Source organism: Bacillus rossius, chromosome 2 (assembly GCF_032445375.1).
Source record: "Bacillus rossius redtenbacheri isolate Brsri chromosome 2, Brsri_v3, whole genome shotgun sequence".
Lineage (NCBI taxonomy): Eukaryota > Metazoa > Arthropoda > Insecta > Phasmatodea > Bacillidae > Bacillus > Bacillus rossius.
The window spans coordinates 69,664,975-69,680,745 of NC_086331.1; the positions used below are offsets into that span (position 1 = coordinate 69,664,975).

General features: G+C 33.5%; 1 protein-coding gene across 4 annotated transcripts in view; it reads right to left on the reverse strand.

Moving 5' to 3' along the window:
* LOC134529353 (single-stranded DNA-binding protein 3) overlaps window positions 1–15,771 on the reverse strand; it is a 309,711-nt gene that overhangs the window by 206,222 nt on the left and 87,718 nt on the right. For all 4 annotated transcript variants that reach the window (XM_063363330.1, XM_063363329.1, XM_063363331.1 and 1 more), the window contains exon 8: window positions 9,429–9,506. In XM_063363330.1, coding sequence (XP_063219400.1) covers window positions 9,429–9,506 — 78 coding nt within the window. The remainder of the gene's footprint in view (window positions 1–9,428; window positions 9,507–15,771) is intronic.

A 15,771-nucleotide genomic window follows, 5' to 3' on the forward strand; every position in this document is an offset into this window, starting at 1 on the left:
TGTATTTCCGTTAAATAAGTGGTAATGTCCGGATAAATATTAGATTTTACTTTAGAATACATTGTTTTATACGGAAAAAATACCCACACAAAGGGCTCGGAATATAATAGCGGGACCAAAAACATAATGCAACGTTTACGTGAGGTTTTTTTTATCCAAATTTTGACGCCCTAAAATCTAGATGCGATAATTATGCGAGTGCAACAATTATGCAATAAAATAGGGTACCTGTACTAGGAAAAAAAAATTGCCAAAAATTTAATAACAAGGTTGGCCAGGCTGGTGCGAATTATTTACTTCAATATGACATCATGGTAGTTTGTCGACATTGGAAGTGAAAGAAATTATGATTACGAGTGGAGGGAAAAGTTACGTTAATTTCACATTCATTAAATAAAGTTATTATTTTGAAGTGAGGTTCAAATTATTTCCCTGTAAGAACAGAAATATAACTTTGGTAAGTACAGTGGTAGGGATAAATATTGGTTATTGCAGTTATGATCCAAATATCAATAATTTTACCTCTTTTTGTATATTAGTGCACGACAAGTTGCATAAACATTGTGAGCATACTGTCCAAAAATACAGCAATTGTGGCAGGAATCACTGGTTTTATCCAGTGAATCTATTTTACATCCAAATTATTGTTCTTACCACCTACCATTCTAAGTATGATACAATTACTTCCAGCTTAAAAATCGACAGTTCTGATTCCAGGTAGAAATGGTGGAAACTAAGTAACAAAGAATAAATATTTTCACGGAGTAGACATTTTTAAAGTTTATTGTCCTATGTTGTGAAGTTGTTTCGTGCCTCGCGCAGTCCTGGCACGCTGTTTGCGACACCCGAGTTTTGCAATTAGATTTCTGCAACACTTGTAAAACTGTGCATGTTGCAATTTTCTGGGGCGGTTAGCATGATATTTATTGGGGCGCGGCCGGCTGTCGGCAGCTCTTCTGTTATTTCTTCCTGGGAGGCCTACCTGGATTCATCTGGACAGAGTTGGTAGACCTGTGCCACGTGCACAGTAGGTAGCGCGCAGAGCATGTTGCATGTGACCGCTAAGACTGCTGGCCTTGCAGATCACTGGAGTGGGGATAATGGGACAGGCGGATGGCTTCGTTTGAAAATCTTTTTACTTTGTACTTTCAACTGACCAGTTTTTCACATCCTGCGGTGATAAATTAGCCTCCTAGGGAAGTATCAGGGCTTTTTGCCTTCGGACTTTCTTGGCGAGCGGATGAGTGTTTCGGCTGTACTGCAGAGACAAGTCAGGTTAGGTTAGGTAAGCGATGGCGGCTGTAAAGGTATCAGAATTTAAGAGGGCCATGGGCCATTTTCCTGGTGTGAGAATGAGTAGAATTATTTCAGTAAGAAAGTGTTTTCAGAGTAAGTTGATCGGTGGGAGCTCACACTCAACTCAACATTTTAAAGGAAACATTTTAGCACACATAGAGGGACTCAATGGTTTCCTAAAAAAATTAAACAATTGAGCATTGCAGAATGGCCAAGGTTGGCAGCCATTTGCATGGATTGTATTTAGGTTTACATGAAAAAAAACTGTACTTTTTAGATGATGAAGATTATTTACTTATTTATTTTATGGTGTGTGAATAAATGTGTGAAATTATTTATTTATTTACATATTTTTGTACTGTTGTTTTGTTGTCATACAGTTTATTTATTTTACTGTAATAAAATGCAAAGGAATGCAGTGAAATAACTTGTTTTTCTTATTTTCAGCTAAACACTACTCTTATCTTCCCAAGTACCTAGTTCTACCGATGCTGCTGTCCCCCACTTTTAGTAGCAGTGTTAAGGTGTTTGGTTTCAGATTCCAGAGCCCACTTAAGTGAACTGGCCATAGGCCTATGTCTCATTTTTGGTGGCTACACAAAATATATACATCCCTACATTTAAATTACATTTTGTTTTCTTTCAGTCAAGAAGGCATTTAAATGTATAAACACTGATCCTTATGCATGGTCAGCTATCACATATTAAAGAAAAGTCACGTTTAAATAGACTTTCGTACAATTAACAAAGGTGACTGTCAGACATTGATTAAAAAAATGTTCAAATTTGGTGGAATTCACTAACTGCACATTCTCAAATTATCTTTTTCCAAGGTGCATTTCTAATTGTGTAAATATTTTCAATGCAACTTGTTTAAAATTTAACTATTGCATTGTAAATGTTTTAAAACTAAATATTCGTAACTACAAATACAAACAAATAAAACTTTAGTTCAGTTTTGTACAAATAACAATTTATATCATATTGTCACTAAATAACAATTTATATCATATTGTCACTCAAGTAACAACACCACCTATGTGACAAAAAGCACGTTTTTCAGGAAAGCTTACAAACTTTATGCTCCGTGCTGGAACTGAATGATAGCCCGTGTTAAAAAAAGACCATAACAGTGCATTCTGTTGTATTTTCAGCTAATTAACTTTGTGAGGAGTTTCCATGGAGAAACAAAAAACCAATTTAAAAAAAATGTAACCTAGACGGTGTTGTTTCTTAAGCGACAATATGCCTTTCTAGATTAAAGAATCAAAAATACTATTGCTGATTTTACTTCAATTGTTAGTGCAATATTCTAGCAAAAATTCAGTCACAGGCTTAAATCAAAGTAATTCTAAAATCAACTTGCATCGAGAGACACTGCAATATCTCCAGCACACTTGTTACAAAAACTAGTGTCGAGAATGATAACCAGAAAACCAACATGTGGGTCAAGCATAATTGGGGGGAATGCCACGTAACTGTAATACTACTGTGGTTAACTTCACACTCCCCCTAAAGCAAAATGCAAGAGTGTACACCCTCTTGTGTTATTATGTTTTTATCTTATTAGCCAAACTTATACCTTCCATACACCTTTTGTCCGTGAGACAAGAGGAAATCTGCGGCAAAGATATTGGACATGTGTTTGCACACTAACCAAAGTTCTGATAAATCTCAAGTGACAAACATACATTAAAAATGTTACAATACATGAGCACGTGTCCTAAACAAACTACGAAGAACAAACATAAGGTGTGTCAGTTCCCTGAATGTCTACAACACAGGAGTGTTTCTTTCCAAATATTAAATGATACATTTTGTACGATAATTTTGAAAACCATTAACAAATATGTAGCAGTTATGCAACACATTATAAAGTATATTTTGAATATTATTTACATTAGTAAATAAGCTGGAAAAAAAAAGAAGCAATTATTCTCAAAAAAAGCATTTACGTTGAAAATAGCATTTAAAGTGTAAATTAGCAAAAAAGTATTGCATCCATAGCAAGATGCTCATATTTACGGCACCCAGTGATCAATTATGTGCCAAAACACATTACAATGATTGTGGGTTCAATACCAAACCCAGGTATGACAACTTTAAGCACACAGAGTTGGTATCCAAATGGCTCAGGGTCCACTATAATCATGGTGCTACTACTTTAAGGGTATTATTGTTCCCTTTAAACTATTTATTTAATGTTTATATGACATTTTTTAACTTGAATTTTCAAATGACTTAACATATAAAATTGAAAAATATACACCAGCCCTTTGAAGTAACGCTGTTCGATTAGAGCTGTTTTGAAGTAATGACGCCAATTAATTAGGGCATGATTTTAAGTAGCGCGGTCATATATTAGAAGTAGCGTGGTCATATATTCGAAGTAGCGCTCTTTCTCGTCCACATAATTTATTTTATTTTCATACGTGCACAATGTAACAAACAAAATGCAACAAATTAAAAATAAGACGGCACTTGTGTAACAAACATTATGACGAATCAAAAAAAGATATTACTTTTTATGTAATAGTTATTCGCTTCCATCGCATATTTTTAAAGCCTAATTAAAATTGCACAGTAAATAATATTTCGTAAATATTAACTACGTGTGTGTTTAGCTAATGTTTATACATACTACGCCGTCTTGCAACTCAGTAGCAGCTCTAGTGGGAAATGCCGGAAGCTTTCGAGGCTAGTTCACATCTTGCATGACAGGCTGCGCTGACTCCTAGTCGTGCGTACACAAAGTTACACAGTTGCGAATTTTGTTTTATACCCTTATTTATGCCATTGTTTTAAGATAGCATTTTGTTAATAGAAAACGTAAAATTTATTCTTCTCTATTCTTAAACATTCAAACAGAGCTTATATGTTAAAAAAAACTATTATTTTTAACTAAAAAATGTGATGTATACACGTGCTTCGTAAGGAAATATGAGGTTAGTAGGCTATGTGCAGTTCAATTATGCCGCCTGTGATTTAAATATAGTATTATTTTAGGTTATTTGAACTTTAAATGCAATTTATACATTTATATTTTTCTTAAATTGTATTTAGATGTGTTAACAGTATGTAAATACGTACATTTAAACGAAATAAATGTCATATAAGGAATAGTAAACAAACGGATTTCAGTGGCTGGAAAACCAACTATTATGAATAACATGCAATCTTATGGCAAAAACGTATTTGATTAGCGCTCTATTTTCCTGGAACAAATTTGAGCATTACTTCGAGGGGCTGATGTATATAAGTATGCTGCACATTTTTTGCATAACTAGGCTGTCAAAATTACATTTATGACATTTATGGAACACACAAATACAATAAACGACAGTGAAATTTCATTACAATGTATTTCACTTAAGATTCCTTTAAGACATTTTACTTCAAGTAACAGTTAAGTATAACGTCCTTTCATTATTAAATATAAACACTGTAGGTTTTCTCAGGTATGTTTTATTGAAATTTCCCTGTAAATGGCTTGTAAAAATAAATAATTAATATTTTTAATTAGTTCTGCTGACAATTCTATGATAACAGAATTTCCTTTAATTTACTTGGAGATTGAAAGTTGAGAATTTTGACACTTAAGTAAATTTAAATAATTTCTCCAATGTTTTTTTTAACTATACCATGAAGTAACCAATGATATTGAATGTTAAAATAAAACTTTACACTTCTACAATCCATTCAATTCTCTTTAATTGTAAATTCCAGAAATGTTAAAAATATTCTCTTTAAAAAGCTATTATGGAATGAAATAAGATTTTTTTTTTCATTACATGAGTGTGTCACTTGAAAAATCTATGTACGAGGGAGGACCAAAAAAAAAACAACCCAGGACTGAGAACGCACTGCCCACTGCCATTCGTAGACGTAGTCAGTTTGTAGGTTAACGTTTGATCGTAGTATTGTTTTCCTCTTACTGTTCTAGTGTTCTGCCTGCAAAGTTGTTATGGCAGATTAAAAATAACAAAGAGAGTGTTTGAAATTATATTTCCTGCTTGAAAAATCAGCAATATAAACTTACCATATGTTTCAACAGGCTTTCAAGGAGGATGCTAAAACTGCACACAAATTTTAGAGTTGTTTGGACACTTTAAACGTGGTGAGATGAATTTTGAAGACCATTATCATTCTAGGCGCCCTTCAACATCTCAAAACGAAGAAAACATTGAAAAAATCTGCCAAAAAAGCAACACGGATTGCTGTTTCACAATCCACAAAATTTCAGAAGAGAGAGGAGTCAGTTGGAGTTTGTGCCAGCAGGATTTGACTAAGGATTTGCAAATGAAAGGTGTTGCCGTTAAATTTGTTATTCTTCTCAAACAGGATAAAAAAAAACATTTGATTGAATTTGAGCTAGGACTTGAAAAAAGAGATTGAAAATGATCCAAAATTTTTGAACAAAGTCAATTTGATGAGAGTTGGTGTTACAAGTATGACATAGATCTCATCCAAGCGTCAAGCCAGTGATAAACTTCCAACGCCCCCAGACTACAAAAAGCACGACAGGTGAGGTTGAATGTTAAGACGACGATGATTGTTTTTTTGATGTTCGTGGAATTGTGCACCGGGAATTTGTTCCCCCTGGCCAGACTGTTAACCAGTACTTTTATTTGGAAGTTTTAAGATGTTTGCGAGTGCCTGTGCAGAGGAAACGCCCAAAACTTTGGTGATTAGGTGACTGGTTCCTTCATCAGAACTTCCCCGCACACACAGCCTTATGAGTGAACCGCTATTTGGCCTCTCAGGGGAGGTCTGTCGTTCCCTACCCTCCATATTCGTCACACCTAGCCCCATGCAACTTCTTCCTGTTCCCGAAAATGAAGAAAAATCTAAAGGGGGTGTTTTGATGATGTGGAGGCGGTAAAAACAGCTTCGTAAAGGGCACCCAAGGATATCAAATTTGAAGAGTTCCAGAGGTGCTTCAAACCGTGGGAAAAAAGACCTGACAAGTGCATCGCATCTAATGGAGAGTACTTTAATTGGTCTTTAAAAACACACAACCCTGTTTCTGTTAAATTGTATCAAGAGTCCCGATGATGACTTTTAGTGTGAAAATGCCTACATCCAATTCCTTTGCCACTTGAACATGTGTTTTTCGAGATTCCTAGCTAGGAATAAAAATTCAAATCTATCAGCAATAGAAAATGATTTTTTTTTTGTCATTGCAGAACAGTGGAAAAATGAAAAACACCACAAGGAAAAGAAGAAATTTTTTTTTTTCCAAAACAAGGGTATCAACAGCCACTAAACTTGTAGCGCTAGTGTTTTGGCACACTTAACATTATGTTTTTGCATGCAATCCTATTTGAACAATCTACATCTATGGTATAACAGTGGTTAGAAACATAAATTATGTAAATTATAAAGTCAATGGTTTCACCTGTGAAGATTCAAAAATAGAATAAGTGTTGGAATATTTAAATATTTAAAACTTTTTTGTGCATTCATTGAACTTAAGAAAGCAAACACTATAAGCAAGAAATGCACCATTCATGAAACATTATACACAGGAAATAAATACATTGTTCTTATGGGGGAAATGTTGAAACTTAAAAAATATATTATAAGCAGTAAAACATTATAAGAGGGAACATTATAACAAGGTTCTACTGTAAATAACAAATAATAAGCCCAAAAAAACACACATGTTCTGAAGTCTCTGTACTTCAACCATGTGACGTAAAATAACTCATTTGTTAACTTTTTCGCATTTTCTTACACAAAAAATTTTTCCCTCACATTTTCAAAAAAACACACTCAAAAAAAAGTTATATAATGCAGGAAATAAATTATTTACCTGAATTAACCAAGTACAATTTTTGTAAAATTGAAAAACTGAAAAAGCAGGGTGCGTGATTTATTCAGAACTTAAAAATGGCACAAGGCAACACTGCACACCACAAGTTCCATCAAGTTCCAAGGTTAGTTCACCTGCTGTTGCTTATTGGAAGACGAACATGTTGCATGAATTTATCAAAGGTTTGCGGTTGCGAATCACTTAAAATGACTAAAGAAACTGAAGAAATAAATCATACTGCAGGAAGAAATAATATTGCTGCACAAAGTCACATGTGTAACTGGAACGAAAAAAAAAGTTATGTTTTTGGGTGATGGTTATATTGCAATCTAAATTTAATTTAAAAGGTAAAAATTGCTGTATATCATTCTTCAGTCATTTGTTTCAGTCATTTATGGCTGAGATGATAAAGGCTCTTCGCTGCAGTAAACCAGTTGCAGTCAGTAGCATTTCAATATAAATTTTAAAATATGGCAACATCTGCCTTTTTGAAAAAAAAAAATCGCTACTAGGCTTATCTTAAACAAAACATATTTTTGGTTATATGAATATTAGGGAAGTGAGTGTGGCATATTTGGGTAAATATGGTAGTAAATTACAGGAAAGGCTGCTTACAGTTCTAAATCATGCAACTACAATATTTTATACACTGAAAATAGTATCCCTTTGATATTTGAATAGTTTTTGGTTTACACTTTTTTGATTAGCTGTAGATAATAACAAGATTACAATGTACCTATATACAGATCTTGGAAATAATTATCATTTCTGAGTAGCAGCCCTTTTATGAGAAACCATAAAAAGTTTTCTTGAAATGTCTACAATTTTTAGGAAATAGGCAGAAAAGCAATTTGCACATTTTTGAGTGCTATATGTTGTGATTCTGAGATTTTCTTCGTGAGCACTGTACTACCTGCAACAACAGGTTATCTACCCAAAGTCATACATTGAGCTGAAGTCTTTGATGTTAAAATTCTTTATTACTAATAAGGCCAAAGTGAAATTGTGAAAACAAGGTCATTTTATAAATTTCACCTAATGTTGCAGAAATTGGCGAATATTTTTCAATCATGAAATATTTCCTATACTCATGAAGAAACTACAACAATAAACTATGATTCCTTACTACGATTTTAACTTTCATGTAGCTGACATTTAAATTTTTTATATGTTTAACAAATTTAAACATAAAATTCTTACATAAACAATCTTTTTTAAACATATATCAGTTTTAGAGCCATTAAAACAGTATAGAAATTACACCATTTTTCCCCCTCAAATGTACTAGTTTGCTTGTAAATAAACATTATTTGGGAGTTGCATGAAATTTTTTTTCCCCTTATCAAATACATTAGTAAATTGTATGGCAATAATATATAATGTACAATAAAGTGGCTTGAATATGAGTTGACCAACCATTTTAAATTTGGTTAAGTGCACATTACAATTCCATGCTTTAGCTTTACTATAAAGAAACAACAACAAACTTTTATGAAAGATAACTATGTTTGATTTGCTGTAAACAAAAATATTTGTCTGTATATTTAACTACAATCATCTCTATACTAATTTAGATTTTACCAAAAAAAGATAAAATATATTATTCACTTTACAATGGGCACTTTACAACATGATTTGCAAGTTTACAGTTTATTCCATAGTGTTGCTGGTCTCAAAACCAATTTCAATCTTTCTTTACAGTTCATGTTGTTTGCCTTTTGTTTCAATCATGATAACTGTATACATATCTGCATTTCTGATAAAAAAATTCAGCACTATTTTCCACTTTCTTACTACATAGTAATAGTATAATTGATCATCAAAAAATAGTGGACTAATATGCAGCTATTTGAAGCTACATGTATGTATGCATTTCATAAAATCTTTGCTGCAATTACTTATGTACTGTTTACAATAAAAACTTAGGATATAAATTTTAAAAAAAATTAACAGATGGAAAATTGTAAACTAATACTTGCTTTCAAGGACTATATGCTCAAACAAAAAAATATAAGCTAAAAGTTTTATTTTTGTAAAAATAAGTAATTTATTAGGATGTATTTTACAGTTGCAAGACAATGTATCAGTTTTTAGAATACATTTTCAAAGAAACTATTCCATAAAATAAAAATAAAACCAACAAAAAGCGAGCAAAAATAAACAGTAATGCAAACAAACAAAATATAAAGCAAAAAACAATAAAAAGAAATTATAAATTTCAAAAGCTTCAAAAATACTAACAAAAATTTAATTTGCAAAACATTAAAGCAGTTAATACATAGTATTCAATTACAATAAATTTATCAATTCACCTTACCCCATTAAACTCATTTCCTATTTGTGGCATTCGGACTCCTGGCCTTGGTCCCGCAGGATATCTGGGTCCCATGAATGGCTGCAAGCACAAGCAAGAATATACAATAGCCATTATTAAGGTACACTTTGTAATCTTAGTGAAATAAAATAATTCTTTATCCAACAAATAATCAAAATTAATGGTAAGATAGTAATACTGTTTGTAATAAAACTTTAAAAGAGCAAAAGAATTCAAAATCAGATTCTTAGAGTACACCTATCCCTCACTTAGCACGACTAATTCGTTCCTAAAAATTCTTATGTTATTCGAAATCGCGTATTCTGAAGCATTAGTTTCCATAAATAGCAAGACTAATTTAATTAGTGTGTTCCAAAATTGTCTAGGAAAATATACTTTACGTAATATAAATGCGTAGAATAACACTCAACTATAAATATGTCACACCATTAATCTTTATATACCTCCTATCGCACTTTGTACCACAAATACAACACTGCATAACAGGAGATACGTGGTTATGTACTTTATCGTCAGTCGGCTGGCTAACATGACCGCCCGGGAGTGACCTTCAACTCACGTCACGTATATTTCCAAACCATCCTTTACTGACAGTGAAACTGATATTACTGTCCGTTTAATTAATTTTAATTTTTCAAAACATAAAAAATATTCAATCAACAATATTGTTTTCCTCGTGCCACGTCAAATGTAAACAAACCTCTCATCCATAGATAACCATAGCTCCGCACTAGTAGCGTGCGTCGAGAGCATGGCTGTGCCAGGCAACATTCCGACCTTCGTGGCAAAACAAAGCATGTCGGCCATGTTGCGACACCAAACAGTTCAAAAATTAACATTATTGGATTTTCTATTTTGTATATAATTTAAAATATAATTTTTATTTAACGTTTGTATCTGCGGTAATTGAAACTTTTATAACGTGCTCTATAAATAACCAAAAGATGGCGCAGCTTAAAACAATTGTCTTGAAGAGGGGAGAGACAGCAATCAATTGTTTAAATCGTCTCGTGCACTAAGTGTGTGATCCATGGAGGAGGATGAAAGGCGCGTTATACTGTACTATGATTCTATGAATCGTTGATACAATTTTTGTTTAATACTTATTAACGATTCTTGAAAGTGATAAAAATTAATCGTAATGTACATTTATATTAAAGAACCCCTGCGCAAAATCAGTAACTATCATGTAAAATTTTCCTGATAACTGGAAAAGAATGGTCGTTTTATTGAAAGGTAGGATACGTTTTTAACGTTAAAGTGAAATATTTTTACATTGTTTACATTGGTGTTTTGAGCGGGAATTTAAAATCATACGTTGAACTGAAAGATACGTTATTCTGAAGTACGTTTTAACGGAATTTCACTGTACTAGGTAATCTCATAGCATGATTCGCGCCGAGCTACCGCGAGCACGAGTGCAGCTCCAGAGGGAGTGATTTTCTTCATTCCACCCTCCGAATGGTAAGTGGAAAATTCATCATCCTTTTGCTTATAGTTGGCACTCTATTTAACTTTTGCCCTAACTTCTCAATTCTTGTTGCATCACACTTTAATTGCTATTCTTGACCACTGGACCTCCTTTTTCATTTGGTTCCAGTGGGGTCCAAGAGATGAAGCAAGAGTGCAGTGTTTTCTCCGGCTCAAGCCCATCCCGGAATTCAATTAAATTTACACCTTTCCCTCTGGAATGAATTCTACGAGAGTCTCCTGCTTCTAGTCACCGCCAGTGAACCGTCAATGATAAGATATTGTTAAAATAAAATTATATATAGTCCCGCACTTGTTGGACTAACAGACATTTCAACTTTAATGAAATGATGTTCATTCTTTTGTAAAAACTTGATTATGTCAAAGGTGAATGTTAAATGTATATTCCAGGTAAAAGTAATTATCCATTTGTAAACTATATGCTTTGATGGCCCGGGCCCCATTAATTTTGATTTATGTAATTCTGTAATTTCTGAAACTATCAAAAGAAAATAATGAAAACCATAACTAACGATAAAAAGGTTTAGTTTTAAGCGAACTTTTTTTATTTATTACTTCAAATACGATCCATTTTATACTTCCTATTGTGAGAAGCAAGTTCCTTTTTTTAATGTTTCTCCCTTCTTCACTTCTGCATATACTGTTGTCTCTTTCGCCCACTTAAAGCAACTTTCAGGGCTTTTATAACTAAATTAATATAACCCTTTCTTTAACTACATAAGGGCAGTAACATTATGTACAATAAATCTGAAACAATACAAATAATTATCAAAGCAAAAATATTAAGTTTCATGTGCTTAGTGAATATAATTGTCAAAAAAATAATATATTTAAAACAGAATTTTTCACCTTAATTCAAGCCTCCTTGTCATTTGGCAACATTGAAAAGTACAAATATTGTGATAGACGTAGGAAGTTTTATAAATTGCTCAACAACCTGATGGATGAAAAGATGAACAGACATGAAAGATGATTTATCAGTCCAACTTCAAAGTTTCTATCAATTGTTCACACTTTTTGTTTTGGTTATTTTATAGTTTATGTGCAATTTTTTTTAGAGCTGGACGAGTCTGAAAATTGTTGGTTAGAGGTGAGAAGAGTTCAGAAATAATACCTTGAAGTTGAGAGAGTCAATCGAGTCCACACTTGAAAATATTTTTTTTCAAGTAGAGTTGAGTCCTTAAAAATCTAGTCTAGTTCAAGTAATAGCAGAAATCTTAGAGAAGAATTTAATGTTAAGAATTTAATGTACCTGGTGTTGATGTTAATGTACCATTAGCATCATACTTAAGTTAACATGTCGTTAATGGGTTTTTGATAAGTTAGCGAATTATGTCAAGTGAATAAATAAATATAGCTATCAATTACCTATTTATGATTCCTTATAAAATGATTAGTTTACTCTGGAAAACTCAGTAGTTTTGAAGACTTTTGAAGGAAAGGAATATTGTGCGGTTTAGTAAATTAAATATAAGAACAATATATTATCATTTTAACAATTTTTTCTCCCATTGAATTATTTTAAGCCTACAATTTCTCTTGATAGTAATTTTGAAGGCAACATATTTCCAAATTGTTTTCCAAGAGAGAGATGTGATACATGAAGCAGCAGTTTTAACAAGCGGTTAGGATGGGTTAGCTACATCACAATGATGGAAATGGCCGGCTGGGTTTGGTTACCTACACTTCAAATACTTTAAAATTGTGTTTACTGTGGGTTAGGTAAAGTTAGCTGCATTAAAATAATACTGTAAAATTGTTTGGAAGGTTAAGCTACATTAAAAATACTATAAAATAGTAAGTACAGTTGGTATATCCACCTTTTATCTTTATAGTTTCTAACATAACATCACAGTATTTTCAATGAAGCTATCCCTCACCAACTGTTGTCACAATTTAGTTATTTTTAATATACCTAATAACTCATTAAAACTGTAAACTACTGGCAAACTGCTCCGAGTAGCACAACACCCTCTCAGATAATAACTCATGTTGGAAATAAGAAATATGTTTAATTTTTAATTATGTAACTATACTTAATAGTCATCCCATAATTCTGAGTATATTTAAAAATAATTAGATTTTAAAAAATGCCCTTTGCAGCTTAATCTAGAAACATAGGTAATACTCAAAATACATTTTTCATAACTTTTTTCTGTATTTTATTCCCCCATAACCGTTATCTTCTTCACCAAGTACAGTAGAATCCTGCTAATCCGAACTAATTGGGACCGAACCCTGTTCGGATTAGCGAAAATTCGGATTAGGCGGAATTTTGTCATTATAATGCCATATATTGTCTTTTAGAGGCGTATTTAGTGTCTGATATGTCAAATATGTATGAAAGGTCAGCCGAAAAATACACCTTTATTATTTAGGGTACATATTTAGTATCATATAATATTTTTAATTATTCACATAGCCTAAACTGCAATGTCAAATATTCCGAGTTTAACAAATCCAACAGCCTACATTACGTGACAACATTAGGTCGAAATGAAGGGCGGTTCGTGAGTATGTATTAGCGGAAGGGCAGTGACCTTCAACCAGAGTAAATAAAGCCCCAATCCTCCTTCCCGCATAGGCTTACGCATTCCTCTCCTCTTCCGTTCCCATGAGTCAGTCAGTGCGTCACATGCTACTGCTGTGTCACCTGCTACTGCGCACTTGCCCTGTGTTTTGTGAGCCCTTGTGAGCGGTGTGTAGTGTGGTTTTTTACATTCTGTGCTTGTCCCTGCTGTTGGTCATCATGACAAGCAAGCGTAAACATAACCCGTGTACATTAAAAGAAAAACTGGAAGTGCTGAAAAGACTTGACAAAGGTGAAAGTGCCACTCTGTTATCGAAAGAATTCGGTGTTGGCAAAGAAACCATTTCCGATGGGAAGAATAACATAGGTAAAATTAAGCAGTTTTGTACTACCACAAGTGAAAAAAATTATTGAAAAACGTAGCAAAACGACAGTGTCTTCTTACGAAAAATTGGACGAAGCACTTTTTTTTTATGGTTTACCCAAGAAAGACAAAAAAGAAACCCATCACTGGCCCTCAGATACAAGAAAAATCGCTTCAATTGAACAAGCTCATGGATGTTGACGCATCATTTACGGCTAGTTGCGGTTTCTTAGACCGATGGAAGAAACTACATGGAATCAGGCAGCTTACAATAACTGGGGAGAAACTGTCAACGAACACCGAAGCAGCTACTGAATACCTTGAGGAGTTCAAAAATATCATTTCTTCCTACTCGCCACAGCAAGTTTATAACGCGGATGACACGGGACTTAACTTTAAAGCATTGCCTACCAAAAGTCTTGCATCACAAGAGGAACAATCTGCACCAGGGTTTAAAATGTATAAACAACACCTAACTGTGTTAGCCTGCTGCAACGCTTCTGCCACAAATAAGCTTCCCCTGATGGTTATTGGCAAATCGGCAAAACTACGCTGTTTTAAAAACATGAACATGAACGCTCTCCCTGTATTTTACAGAAACCAAAAGAAAGCTGGGATTTATCGTGTCTTGTTCAAAGACTGGTTTGAAAAACAATTTGTGCCAAAAGTAAAGGCTTTTTAACAAAGAAAATGGATTGCCTCCCAGTGCTTTTTTACTCATAGACAATGCTCCGTCACATTCTGAAGAAATACAACTTGTTTGCTGTGATATTAAAGCCACTTTTCTCCCACCAAACGTCACTTCAATTTTGCAGCCAATGGACCAAGGAGTTATGCAGGCTTTGAAACAGAATTACAGAAAAATTCTTCTTCGTAGCCTGCTTGAAGAGAATGAAGAACTGACAATCTTGCATAAACTCAAGAAAATCACCATCAAAGATGTCATTTACTGGGTAGCAGAAGCTTGGGAGAAAACACATAAGGAATCTTTACAGAAATCATGGAAAAATCTCTGGCATGTTTTAGAGTTTGTCTAAACGGTCTTCCCCCCGGCAAAAGAAAAGTTTGAACTTCTTCAACTAGTGAAAAAAATTATACCATGTTGCGAAAATGCAGAAGAGTGCGTTGAAAAGTGGATGGTCATTGATGACTGTCGCCACGAGGAATACACAGATGAAGATATCGTAGCAGCTGTGCAGGGAACATCAACAGATCTCGATGCAGACGATGGTGAGGAGGAAGGGAACACACTGACTGACGTTTCTCACACTGCCACAGCCAGCGCCCTAGATCTGGCTTTGCGCTACGTCGAGCAACATGCCGTTGCAACCCCAAAAGATGTTATGTTTATGCGGCGTGGGAAAAACATAGCATCTTCAAGCCAGTTTAGTGTTTAGCGTCAAAGGAAGATTACTGACTTTGCCTCTTAGATGATGGTTTTCTTTTTTACGTTTTGTTTTGTGTCAATCCTGTACAGAACATGAATTCTACATATAGTATGTAAGTAAATTCAAAAATTTTCAATACGTTCATATGTATTTAAGTACTATGTACGTAATCCTATTTTTTTCTCTTTTCAGTTAGACAGATAAATTATAAGTTTCTTATGTGCATATTAATAAACGTACAACATTACTTGAAAAGACTTGTTTTTCTATACTTTTCCTAGTTCTTAAATGTTATAAAAATTAATTTTTTTCCCTAGCCCTGTTCGGATAAGGCTGATTTTCGGATTAGCGGGGTTCGAATTAGCAGGACTCTACTGTACTTTTTTAACGCCATAAAATGGATGTACAAAATCCTGTATAGAAACTATAACCTTACTGAAAAGTACTCATGCAGAAAATTAGGTTGGTATTATTTTACCTTACTACTATTTTCTGGTAACAAACGAATGTGTCCGGACTGTAATTAAATGCAATACTTAGACATTTTCAAAT